Raw genomic sequence first — 12,344 nt, forward strand, 5'->3', positions numbered from 1 at the left:
TTGCTGAAAATTCTCGTGGATCTTCAGGAATCATTTCAAATTTTGCCATGTAAACGGCTCTGTCTGCAGTACAGTAAAAATAAATGGTAAAACGGAATAAAGATGGCGTCTCACTTGAGGTTGAGCTCCCAGCAGCAGGCGGTGCAGTCTGAGCCGCCGCAGGTGAAGACGTACTTTCCGTCGCAGGAGCACGCCAGGCTGGCGATGCCCGTCGGGTGGCAGATCAGCGCCGAGTACTTATAGGGGTTCCCATCGACGGGCAGGATCTGCACGCCCAGCTGGGCACGAGCGGGAGAAAGATGCACCTCAGCAAACAAACGCCACCCGTCCCTCAGATCCGCAGCTCGAGCCGCTAGTGCTGCTGGGTTTCATTCCTCCCCTCTAATCAGCACTGTGAGGTGAGGTAAATCTCTGGCCAATCACAGGCATTAATCAGTCACTTAACTATCAGGTAGGAGAGAAAGCCAGCAGTGCTGCTGGCCTCCAGGGCCAGATCTGAGCGTTCTTGCTTTAGCGAGCCAGACCAGCCCTTGAGCTCGGGGGATACAGCAGATCTGTCAGAGTCTGAAAGGATCCGTGTTCCTAATCTCTGCTCTACACGGGCTGCAGATGTCAGGCTTGTCGCTGCAGCAGGGGCTGTTCAGACAGGGCCCTCTCCTGCACTAGCAGCGTGAACCAGTGGAGTGATGTCATACTGATGTCATACTGACGTCATACGCTCTGCTTCGGGAGTGTGGGTGTGGGATTGATTTTACATGCACAGCATGACACTTATCCATACCTGCTCTTATCCACTAATTTCTATCACAAAGAACAAACCAAAATTAATGTCATTTTGTACAAGTGAAAAAAAGAAAAAAAAAGATATATACTGTATATACTTTTCCAGTTTAATTTGCGGGGGAAAGTACAGGGTAGAGTTACAGATAGAGATGGGATCACAGTACAGAGTGTGTCCCAGCAGGGAATCAAACTCGAGGCCTCATGGGGAAGGGGGGGTTTGTATACAGGTTTGAGACCCGGGTGCCTTATGGATCGTGCCACACCATCTCCACAGAGCAGTTTTAATTAAATCTTTATTACTTAAGCACAATGTACTGCTTGTCCCTCAGACTGCCAGGGCTTTCCCCATCTGACCTCCTGGCTGCGCTTCGGAGAGGCATGAACAACGCTGAGGGCTCTTCTGTCTAAAGAGGTGTGTTGGGTCATGTGACACTCCTTCACCAGTGGTGGCGGCTTCACGAGAATAAGGCATTTGTCCCTTCACCCACCATAGAAAGCAGATGTGGTACCTGGATTCACACTTGAGCACAAGAATAGGGCATATTTGTATGTTCGCCCACCATAGAAACTGCAGGTGTTAGCTAGCTTCCCATGGCAGAAGGCCATTGGAACAGGTTGGCAGCGGTGGGTAGAGCCATTCCTTTACCTTGTTACCTGCGACGTACACGAGATACTGAGCGCTGGGGTCCCTGTCCGGCGAGGACGGCAGAACCGCCATCTTCTGCACCGGAGCGTTGTGGGCGGGGCCTAGGACCGTCTTTCTGCGTGTGGAAACCAGGGAAACTGCTGAAAACACAACCTGCACCCCCACTGGTGAAGCGCAGTACTACAGCTTCAAGCAATTACAAACGCAATGCAATCTGAAATAGGCTTTACCTGTGTTATTACATTGTAATTACAGCAGCTGCATGCAGGCTCTACAGCTGTGACACAGCGTGCACACACAGTAATTACAGTGTTATTACAGTGTAATTACACAGCGGCAGACGTGCATTGCGGGGCTCAAACCTGCCGCTGACCTGCACGTCTTGGTGCTGGTGAGCATCTTCATCTTGTAGTTGGTGGCGGCGGTGAGCAGGAAGTGGTCAGAGGCGAGGGGCGGGTACCACGCCATGCAGGTGGGCGTGGCGCTCTGCTCCACCCTTGTGGTGCCCAGCACCCGCAGCTCGTCCTCCCCGCTGTTCTTCAGGTCGTACTCCACCTGGGGAGAGAGAGCGTGCGGTAAAGCACAGAACCTCCACCTGCACAGAGCGCGTGCGGTAAAGCACAGAACCTCCACCTGGGCAGAGAGCGTGTGGTAAAGCACAGAACCTCCACCCGGGCAGAGCGGTAAAGCAGGCTCCACCTGCACAGAGCGTGCAGGGTAAAGCACGGGACCGAGGAGGACCTCTGTTCTGCTAAAAACGCTGGCGAGAGCACACGGGATTAAGCACAGGACCTCCACCTGGGCAGAGCGAGGCTCCACCTGCACAGAGCGTGCATGGTAAAGCACGGGACCGAGGAGGCGGCCTCCCTCACCAGCCTGCGGTCGGCGCCCAGCGAGAGCAGCATGGTCCGGGGGCTGCCGGGGTACTCCCCAAACAGCAGGTCCTGGATGGGCTCGTAGTGGTACCGGTGCCTCCAGCGGTAGTCCCACACCAGCCTCCCGTCCCTGGGACAGAGCTGGTACAGGGTCACTGCTTTCCCCGTGTCCTGGACACAGAAACCAACAGGGCATCGATTCACTCTGCGTGTGACTACGATAAGCGTACTTGGTACACAGTAAAATGTCCAGAGTGGGACGAAATATCTGTTACAGTTAAAATAACAGTGCTAGAGTTGAATCAATGCTGTTAGAGTTGAAATAACGCTGGACATTTTGCTGAGTAAGATGTGTAAGTGTTGGGAGATGCACTAAATGAGCAGTTTGTGCTGTACTTCCAGTGTTGAGTAACCACAGTGTGCTGGATGCTTATCGGGGGGAGGAATGGGCAGATGTTTAATGAGCTTGGGGGAGAGATGCAGAGGAGGGTGACGGCGTTCAGGAGGCTCCCCAGTGGAATTCTGGGAGTCCCGTTTGGGGGTGCACTCACCGCCGTAGCCAGGTAGTGCGAGCTGCGGGAGAAGGCGATGTGCGTGATGCCGTCGTGGGCACACCTGAAGTGCTCCTCCGGCTTGTTCTGCAGGTCGATTGCGTCCACGATGCACACCGTGCCGCAGGTGAACCCCACGGCCAGGTAAAAGCCTGCAGAGGCACAGGGTCAGAGACGGGTCTGTCTGTGGGTGATGCTAATGCTGTTACCTTTGGGATCGAACGCTAGCCCAGGCGCTAACGCAGTTACCTTTGGGATCGTAGGCTAGCCTCGGCGCTAACACAGCTACCTTTAGGGTCATATGCTAGCCCTGGCGCTAACGCGGCTACCTTTAGGGTCGTAAGCTAGCCCTGGAGCTAACAGAGCTACCTTTAGGGTCATAAGCTAGCCCTGGCGCTAACGGAGCTACCTTTGGGGTCATACGCGAGGCACTGGATCTCTCTCTCCTTGTGGAAGACCCGGCTGCACACCGGACCCTTGCTCAGGTAGTCCCAGGCCCTGAGGGTGCCGCAGTGGCTGCCCATGGCGACGACGGGCAGGGTGGGGTGGCAGGCCACCGCGTGCAGAGCCAGCGACTGCTCCTTTAGCACCCGCTGCAGCTCCTCCACCGCCGTGTTCACGTGGACCACAGCCGCACTGGCCGTGGAGAGCACAAAGTTCCTGCAGGAGACAGGAAGGGGACAGGGAGGAGACAGGAAGTGAACAAGGAGAGGACAGGATGTGATCAGGAAGGAGACAGGAAGTGAATGAGAAGGGAGCAGGAAATGAACAGGAAGGGGACCGGAAGGAAACAGGAAGTGAATGAGAAGGGGGCAGGAAGTAAACAGAGAGGGAACAGGAAGGGGACAGGAAGTGAACGGGAAGGGGACAGGATCAATCCAAGTATCAATCTCTCTATTCTATTCTATTCTATTCTAATCTGTTCTATTCTATCACGCTGTTACCCTGGAGAACAGGTCCAGTGAGCGTGTAAATATACAATGGTCCAGCGCTGCTGCTTACCGGATGAGGGAGGGCTTGCCATCGTTCAGGATGCTGTCCAGGTACCCCACCTTGCTGTTGGTCTCTTTGGAGAAGGATATGGAGGTGATGGAGTCCAGGTCGAACTTGTCGTACCACTTGATCAGCTTGAAATGGTGGTCGTAGAAGGTCACATGACCCGCGCCGTTGCCTGTGACAACAAAACTGGGACATTGCAAAGCTGGGCGTGAAACTAAGGATGTAGCAGCTGCTAGCATTACGAGTCAGTCAACATTACCAGCAGCATTACCGACGACATTAGCAGCACAGCACTGTCAGGACTGAACCCTGGCTGTGAAGGGTTTTATCGGCAAAGAACTCAAACAATGAGCAGATCAGAGGGTCCTGAAGAGATCTATCACACCCTTCCAGTAGAGGGTAACAGTTGAACACAATTTTTGATTTTGGGTGAGGTTACGCATTGAAATCTTTCCAGCGGCTGCAGGGAAACGCAGCAGAGAGAGGCTAATCTCCGGTAGGAAGAGGACAATCTCGCCGGTGAAGATCTCGTGGGTGTCCTTACTTGTCGGTGCAGGTCAGCACAGTGATGGTGTGTTTCTGGAGCGGGATGAGCTTCAGGGCGATCCTCTGCACGTTCACCCAAGAGGAGCTCTCCTGCACCACGTCCCACACCACCGCGTTCCCCAGCGTTGTGGCCGAGAAGGCCTGCACCCCCTCAGTGCTGAAGATGGACTGGCTCAGAGAGCCCACCTGCCTGTTGAAGGTCTGTGTGTGGGTCAAAGGTCAAAGGTCAGAGCTGAGAGGTCAGGGCAGGAGAAGGCACCAACCACCACATTTCTGTACAGTAGCAAAAAAAAAATACCGCACTGTAGGGTGTCAGGACCGCCACCGTTTCTGGTGAAACTGCCTGTTCTCGCCCCCGGATTCAAATTAAACCTGTCCGCCATTTTTATGCATGGCCCAGTGCTTGCTGGGATGTTACTCACTTAATTAATGAGTGAGCCACAGGTGTTTCCATTTACAGGTGTGTGTACATATGATGAATATTCAGGCATTTTATTTCACGACAGCTACTCAACAGCGATATTTATAGTCTCGGAGTGACAGTTACTGAAAAGCGACAGAAGCACAGCAGCTGTTTCTTTGGCCTACCTTATCTGACAGCTTTGGGGTGTAATAATCCAGCTCCCCTTTGTCCTGCAGCAAATCACACATAACTGTAAGTGCCACAGGGCTCACAGCCAAACCATATAATAATGCACACATCATGCCCCGGCACACTCACCCAAGTGTAGAACACAATCTGGCTCTCGCTGTTACTGACGATCTGGCTGTTGTCTTGCGGGTGAAAAATGATGTAATTCTGAAAAAAAAGAATACTGTGCTCATGTGCAGACCGTATGTTACATATGTCAAAGGCTGTAGTTCACTATGGACTGCAGTGTGACACAATATTAGGGAGAGGATGTGTCATATCCATATGCTCTCTCCAATATTATAAAATACTTCACAAGGATATTTCCCTGTAAGCGTTTCACAAATGAATTTGAAAGTGTGCAAGTTACCTGGCAACCAAATTCTGGTTGTAGTTCTGTAACACAGACTGGACCCTCCGTCTCATTGGTCCAATCCCAGATGCAGACTCTCTGTGGTAAAATCCATAGAAATCTAGATGATTCTACATCGTGTATTAGTAATTTAGCAGATTTACACACCGTTCATTTTTACATAGTACTTTGAAAAGTACATTCATACAGCTGGATATTTACTGAAGTAGTTTCAGGTTAACCTTTAAGGACGGAACTGTAGCCTTGTGGCCGTCCTGAAGTAGTGCCTGATTGTGTGAGTAAAGCTCATCTGAGGGATTTAATCTCAGGACAAGATACATTTTTGCCTGGTTTTGTGTTTTTATTTTCCCTCCTCCCACACACCTGGATTTCGGCTGCTCCGACGGTCACCAGGTACTTTACGTCCCGCGATAAAGCCATGGCTGAAACGCCCCCCTCTGGATGGCAGCCGAACAGCGTCTGCACTGGAAACCTGCAGCACACAGCAAGCCCGTCTGACTGGACTGCACCGAGCCAATTACACCAGACAACTCCCCATACAGCTCTCCATAATAACACTGCTTAGGGTAGCATGATTACACCACACAACTCTCCATAATAAAACTGTTTTTAAAAAAAGAACACAACCACTTCTGGCACAGAGCATATAATTTTCCATTCCATTCCATTCTATTCCAATAAGTGTTTCCATTAGAATTCACTGAAAAATAAAACAACAGCTGCAATAATCTTTGTAAGAGTTAAAATCACAGATTACAAAGTCCTTTTTTTCTGATCAGCACAGTTCTGTTACTCTTTTTATATGCACTTCTAAGCTGCTGTGGATAAAGTGAATGTAGAGATCTGATTGGACGCCGTCCCTGTGAGATGTGCTTTACCCTGAATGGGTCTCCCATATGAGAACCAGACTGTCGGGGCCGATGTCTGCAGTCACTAGCCAGCGTCTGTCCTCGCTCGCGCACAGACACGATATGGGGTTATAGTGTCCCTGGAGAAACAGTTCAGCCATTAACGAAACGGTTATTCACACTATAATGCCTTTATTAATGATGCTCTTTTTTCTTATTATACCAATTCAATTTTATTTGTATAGCGCTTTTTCACAAACGGCACTGTCTCAAAGCAGCTTTACAGAGACCTGGGCCTTGTATATATTACGTGTGTATCCAGTGATTAAAAATGTTTTAAAGTGTGCTTATTGTTTCTTTTGCAGATTTCTCTGTGGTGTGTTATGGATGTGGGCCAGCTGGGGCCGCTGGTGCCAGGTGCTCTGCAGCAGAGCGGAGCCGAGGTTCGGCCTTGCCTGGAAGATGTGCTGGCTGTTGGAGGAGTGGTCGTAGATCACCGCCACGTTGGCACAGCCGTACGCGATCTCCAGCCGCTCCTCGTCCACCAGGCTGAAGACGGGGAGCGTCCGGCTGATCCCCAGGGCCCACCTCAGATTCTGGAACCACAGAAGAAGAGCACCAGCGGCCGTCTGTCAGGCAGGTGAGAGCCCCAGACCAGCACACCCTGCTGCACAGGGGAGCTGCACACGGCTGCACAAGCCTTAGAATGGGGACCAGGAAGGTCACGTTTCCATAGCGACCTGGCTGAATAAGCGGTAGACCTACCAATGGATACTTTTCAGAATTTATGGTTATTCTCTTCTGGGGTGGGAGGGAAGTGGTATTGCTGACGGGGGAGTCTTTTGGCCGCTCAGCTGAATCGTCCTGTTCTTTGGGCAAACCCTCCTCATCTGGGCCCTCTGCCCCCTGCTCTTGTTCTTCCGCATCCTCTTCTCTCTGTCCCTCCTGCTCTCCATCCTCTTCCCTCTGTCCTTGCTCTTCTCCATCCTCTTCCCACTGTCCTTGCTCTTCTCTATCCTCTTCCCACTGTCCTTGCTCTTCTCCATCCTCTTCCTGCTCTTCTGTATCCGATACCTCCTGACCTTGTTGCTCTCCATCTTCTCCCGTCTGTCCTGGCTGTTCTCCATCCTCAGACGGCCCCGGGTCCTCGGCGGCGGCTGCCGGGCCGTCTGGATCTGGCACGCTAGCCACATCGGTCTCCTCTCCCGCTGACTCGACGGACTGCGGTTCGTCAGTGTCCGACATGAGTCAGCTCACCGCAGGCTGTATAAAGCAAGTGATTTAGCCGTGATAAGCGTAATTCGTGCACATAATGGGATCGCGGAAATCTTTAAACCTTAATGTACCTGTAATGAATGTAACATTTTAATTACATCGCTACTGACGTTGAAATAGACTACAATTCGCTAGACTAGATCTACATAAAATTTGAACGTTCTAATTTAAAAAGTCACGTATGTTGGTAGTTATCATCACCATAGCTATCATTGGGTCAAACAACATTTCTAAATTTAGAGCTTAATCATTTAATATGTGTACTTAGACTGACAATCATAGAATATATTAGGCATAGTCTAACGTTTGTCTATTATAGCTAACGTTAGACTGTACGTAACTAGACTAACAGACTGGCTAACTTTTGGAAAAGACAAGCTTGCGAAGCAATTTCTTTCTACTACGATTTAACAGTTTTCTGTCCTCAATCAAATGAAAACAAAATTAAAGAACGTTAACATAACGTAAACGAACTGCTTAAGAAAGCAGAAAGAGTCCCTTAGCTACATACCAAAGTGTGAATCCAAAATACTTGGAAATACGACTGGAAATAAAGCGTCCTGTTGCTTAGATACACTGGAAGGGAATTATGGGAAAGGTGAAGAGCGACCGTTTATCAAGACTACCGATAGGTGGCACTAAAGCTATTCTGTTTTTACACCGAACAAATCTTCGCAAAATCTTCTTTTACTTCGGTAACTAATCAAATTATGTTTGGTACTTTTTCAATGTGTTTAGTAGAGTTTAAGAAAAAAAATAAACGTTCATAACTATATTTATAAAATTATAATATATATGTGCAATCCATGAGTTTATCTAGTAAATCTGAAGAGCACTGTGTACATTTTTGCCTTTTGTTGGGTACCAAGATAAATAACTTAATTTTTTTTGGCTATCTTGGTTTTGATGGTACTCAGGTACCATCAGTAGTTATGCAATCATAACGCATTCCAAGTGTTCCCAGGGAAGTTTCTGTGCTGTACTTCAATCTGAACCCTGATTAAAATGGTTTCTGTTCATCATTTCTGTCAAGTTAACTTTGTAATAGGGTTGGATCTACATCACACCTTTTCACCAAGTGTGAAAAGACTGCCTATTTGGAAGACAATTGATCCAGCACAACACTGTAAGACAAACTCCAGCTGCAGTGTAGTTAGTAGAAAGCTTCTCTTTTAAAAGAACACTCTTAAGTGACAAGCACTGATTGATAATCCTTATAAAAAATGACAATAGACAAAGTAAATGCAACAATTTATTAGATTTGCCTGTCAATAAAGGCAACACTTCCCACTCAAACTGTGCATTCCCTCAAACTCTGGTCCCTCATGATAAGAAACCCAATTAATTTTTTCCCATCATCCAGCGTGTTTTTATTTCTCTGTTAACACCAACCCTCCCCACCCCCCCAACCTCCCCCCAGCCACAAGTGCCCCACACCAGCACACTAGAGCAGCTCACACTGGGAAAGAACCATGAACAAGATGTGCATCACAATACAATCTATCTGCAAAGCACAAACAATTCCACACCGGGGTTTCCCTCTGGAAAAACCAGATTATGAAGCATCGCGTCCAGAGTTGACTCCTTGAACATCTTCGGTCAAAATTCTGCCAGAGACGTTGTGCCCTCTCATCTCCGTAGAGGAACAATGTTGCATCTGAAAGCAACAGAGACACGCCCATCAGGAACCTCCAAGTGCTCTTATATGCACAGAATAGATACCGATCCAAGATTTTTATTTATTTATTTTACATTTTTTGATGGAAAAGTAAGTGACTACTGCACAAAGACTATGTCTACATACAGATCATATTTGGAATATCGGTGAATTGAGTCCTATATTTACATGCACAGAAAATGCATTAGCCCATTAATAGTTCACATTTCTTCTTTACACAAGGAAACATGGTACATATTCTAAATGATATCCCCTGGGACAGTGTGGTCTGACTTTTTATCTTGAAAGCACAGACAGGGTCTGTGAAGCACACTCACCCCAGCAGCCCCCTCCCATTCCAGCGTTGGGGAGTCAGGACCAGATGCACTCTCTCACCCCCCCGGATCACGGTGATGCCCAGCGCTTTCTGCGGCACAGAAACCCAAATTCACAGTTACGCACAGGAGTCTGTTACGCACAGGAGTCGGTCACATGCTTCACGTCCTGTTTCAGACCTCCGCTGAGTATGAGTCGGTGAAGGCAGGGGTGGGACCGGGACCATAGACCGTATGACCGGGACCATAGACCGTATGACCGGGACCATAGACCGTATGACCGGGACCACAGACCGTATGACCGGGACCACAGACCGTATGACCGGGACCACAGACCGTATGACCGGGACCACAGACCGTATGACCGGGACCTACCCCTTCACTGTGCTGCACCACAGATGCGATGTTCTGCAGGGTCTTAAAGTTCCCGGTGTTGACTGAGCCGAATTCGATTATTTCGTCTTCAACTCTCAATCCCTACGGAACACAACCAGCACAGCAATGTAAATAACAAATTCATTTCACATCATTAAAAGCAGCCAATGATCAAGCGCTCATTTAATGGAATGTCCCCGATAGCTGTCACAAGGAAGTGTGTTGTATGAAATTAAGCAAAAATCAGTCATTGCTGTTATATAAAACAAAAACAACTTATCTACAACAACAGGAGTTCCCAGGGTTTCACTTTCACTTTAGCACATTGGGTTCTTTTGTCTAAAATAATGTTAGCGTCATAAAAACACTAAACTGAAATATCAATATTTGTTTGCTTAATGATTTAAATGTTGCAAGAAGCCAGTTGGCAGTTTTTCTTCTGTTTATTTATTTTTTGCTTTTCCCAGAATGCACAGTGATGTAGTCACTGGTTTACACTTTAGTTGCACAATGTCATCCTAGGCAAGAGAGATCACATCGTTTTGTCCTGGGGTTTGAAACAAGCCTGGCCGCTGGGACCCCCCCCCCCCCCGCCACCCCCACCCACGTGACAGGGCGCAGAATGAGGCGAGAGATCTGGGGGGGACGGGGTCTCACCGCCAGGCTGGCAGGGGACCCCTGGGTGATGGTGTCCACCCTGGCGAAGGGGGGCGGCAGGCTGGCTTCCTCCTCCATAGCGTCGGCCTGGGCCTGGGCCCCGTCCTGCCCCTTCCTGGCCTTCTCCGCTGCGTGCAGGCTGTGCAGCGCCTGCTCGATCTCCACCATTATGGCCTTGTGGTCATTCTGCAGACCTGGGAAACAGGACAGACACAGGCACAGACACAATCACAGACACGTTACAGTTACAGAGGTGCTGATGGTCAAACATTAACTTTTCAAAAAAGAGAGAACCACCTGCTGTGTGTTAAATGCTCCCACACAAATGTAACGGTACAACAAAGTTTCACCTGATTGAAATGTTGCCGCACCACTTCATTTGTGTAGGAGCATTAAATAAAATTCAGAGGTGTATCATTTTCTTCAAAACGGAAAATACCTCACGCAGTTCAAAGCTAATGCATTGGGTTTGGTAACTGCACTACAATAAACATTTTGGCTGCCATAGGTTGTGTGCAGGGTATTTTCCTTTTGTGTAATTCTCTTGGTCAGCACCAGTGTTGACCTGACCACATACAGTACATTATAGGTGATCAGAAACAAACCTGCAGCAAACCTGCACACTGACGCACTAAGTTCAACACTGCCGTTAGCTGGTGTACTGTAAAGAGGTTATCCTAGGGAGCTCGTGTATTGTTCGTTAGAAAATTATTAGAAATAGTTCACATTACGGAATGCCGTGTGTGGTGGCGTTTGGTTTTTCCAAACGGACGTAAAGAAAACCTTTGCTTACAGGATATGTTGTGCCTGGCCTTTCGAACCTGGTATACATCAACATCCGCACGTGGATAACCTTCTAAGTCAACCAAAGGGCCTTCCGTCCCCACACCTTGCTGTGAAGCAAACAAAACAAACATCAAACTGAGTTATGACAGTGGCTAACGAGCGCAGGAGCACACCGGAAGCTAAAGGAAAAGTAGACAATTCAACCATGCTAACTCAACCAGCGGACATGCCAGAAAGAGTACGACACAAAAACAAAAACAACGTCCATGACAGGCCATTATGAAACGACACAACGCATATTAATTTAGCTAATGCTAGTTAGCTAGACAACGTTTACTAAATATGCAGATATTCGTCTTAAATTGAGATTTTCAAGCAAGCAATGTAAAGATTTTAATGTCACTGGAATACATACACTTGAGTGACACATTAGGTCGTTACACTAGCTCGCGTTAGCGAAAGTAAAACACTAGCGACTGACTAACGTTAGCCCGTTCGTAGTGTTAATTTCACCATCTCAGTAAAGTGCGTTTAATTCAAAAGTGACTTACATCTTCAAGCATGTCATAATATGCCTTTATCTGCTCTTCTATCGAGTCTTTCTTTTTGACAAGATTTTGAACATCTTCGATTGTTATCGTGGAATCCGAGTCATGTTGATATTCTTCCGTCATCTTCATGGCTACCTCCTCGAGCTCGTCAAGTTGTAAGACAAACTACAATTACGGACCACCGAATCGGACAAACGCGAAGGAATAATAGCGTGCTCTTTTCACAGTTTTGTGAAGTGCTGCATTTAATTAGTTCCCCCCTTTGCCCCAACTAAAAAAAAAAAAAAACTCAAGCACATACACATACAAATTTTATTGAAACATAGATATGAAATAATAAAAATGTAATAATAATAATAATAATAGTACAATTCCAGTCCTCTGAATGTGCTCATTAGCATAATTATTTGGCCAGGAGGTAGAACTAATAAGTAAAATCAGCTGGTTGAGGTCATG

The 12,344-nt window shown here is 48.0% G+C and overlaps 2 protein-coding genes across 2 annotated transcripts; both read right to left on the reverse strand.

Moving 5' to 3' along the window:
* Positions 1 to 110: 110 nt before the first annotated feature.
* On the reverse strand, positions 111 to 8,102 carry LOC135264599 (cilia- and flagella-associated protein 251-like). The gene is made up of 16 exons (XM_064353322.1): positions 8,039 to 8,102; positions 7,018 to 7,515; positions 6,708 to 6,848; positions 6,283 to 6,392; positions 5,768 to 5,876; positions 5,402 to 5,482; positions 5,122 to 5,199; positions 4,989 to 5,033; positions 4,399 to 4,601; positions 3,858 to 4,040; positions 3,265 to 3,515; positions 2,856 to 3,007; positions 2,302 to 2,475; positions 1,803 to 1,984; positions 1,430 to 1,544; positions 111 to 278 (listed from the first exon to the last, which is right to left on the reverse strand). Exons 2-16 carry the CDS (start codon positions 7,495 to 7,497, stop codon positions 111 to 113), a joined length of 2,472 nt encoding a protein of 823 aa, XP_064209392.1. The 5' UTR covers positions 7,498 to 7,515; positions 8,039 to 8,102.
* A 664-nt stretch (positions 8,103 to 8,766) lies between these two features.
* psmd9 (proteasome 26S subunit, non-ATPase 9) lies at positions 8,767 to 12,071 on the reverse strand. Its single transcript, XM_064353337.1, has 6 exons — positions 11,889 to 12,071; positions 11,345 to 11,444; positions 10,552 to 10,745; positions 9,895 to 9,996; positions 9,523 to 9,611; positions 8,767 to 9,184 (listed from the first exon to the last, which is right to left on the reverse strand). Exons 1-6 carry the CDS (start codon positions 12,015 to 12,017, stop codon positions 9,157 to 9,159), a joined length of 642 nt encoding a protein of 213 aa, XP_064209407.1. The 5' UTR covers positions 12,018 to 12,071; the 3' UTR covers positions 8,767 to 9,156.
* Positions 12,072 to 12,344: the final 273 nt, after the last annotated feature.

This window comes from Anguilla rostrata, chromosome 10 (assembly GCF_018555375.3).
Source record: "Anguilla rostrata isolate EN2019 chromosome 10, ASM1855537v3, whole genome shotgun sequence".
NCBI classification, from domain to species: Eukaryota; Metazoa; Chordata; class Actinopteri; order Anguilliformes; family Anguillidae; genus Anguilla; species Anguilla rostrata.

Excerpts from the sequence above, each read along its gene's own strand:
- psmd9 (XM_064353337.1), bottom strand. The coding sequence starts at position 12,017 with ATGAAGATGACGGAAGAATATCAACATGACTCGGATTCCACGATAACA. Across the intron at positions 9,997-10,551 it reads GGTCCCCTGCCAGCCTGGCG|GGATTGAGAGTTGAAGACGA; the intron begins GTGAGACCCCGT and ends TGTGTTCCGTAG. Across the intron at positions 9,612-9,894 it reads TGGTGCAGCACAGTGAAGGG|AAAGCGCTGGGCATCACCGT; the intron begins GTAGGTCCCGGT and ends TCTGTGCCGCAG.
- LOC135264599 (XM_064353322.1), bottom strand. The coding sequence starts at position 7,497 with ATGTCGGACACTGACGAACCGCAGTCCGTCGAGTCAGCGGGAGAGGAG. Across the intron at positions 6,393-6,707 it reads ACAGCCAGCACATCTTCCAG|GGACACTATAACCCCATATC; the intron begins GCAAGGCCGAAC and ends CTGTTTCTCCAG. Across the intron at positions 4,602-4,988 it reads CCCCAAAGCTGTCAGATAAG|ACCTTCAACAGGCAGGTGGG; the intron begins GTAGGCCAAAGA and ends ACCCACACACAG.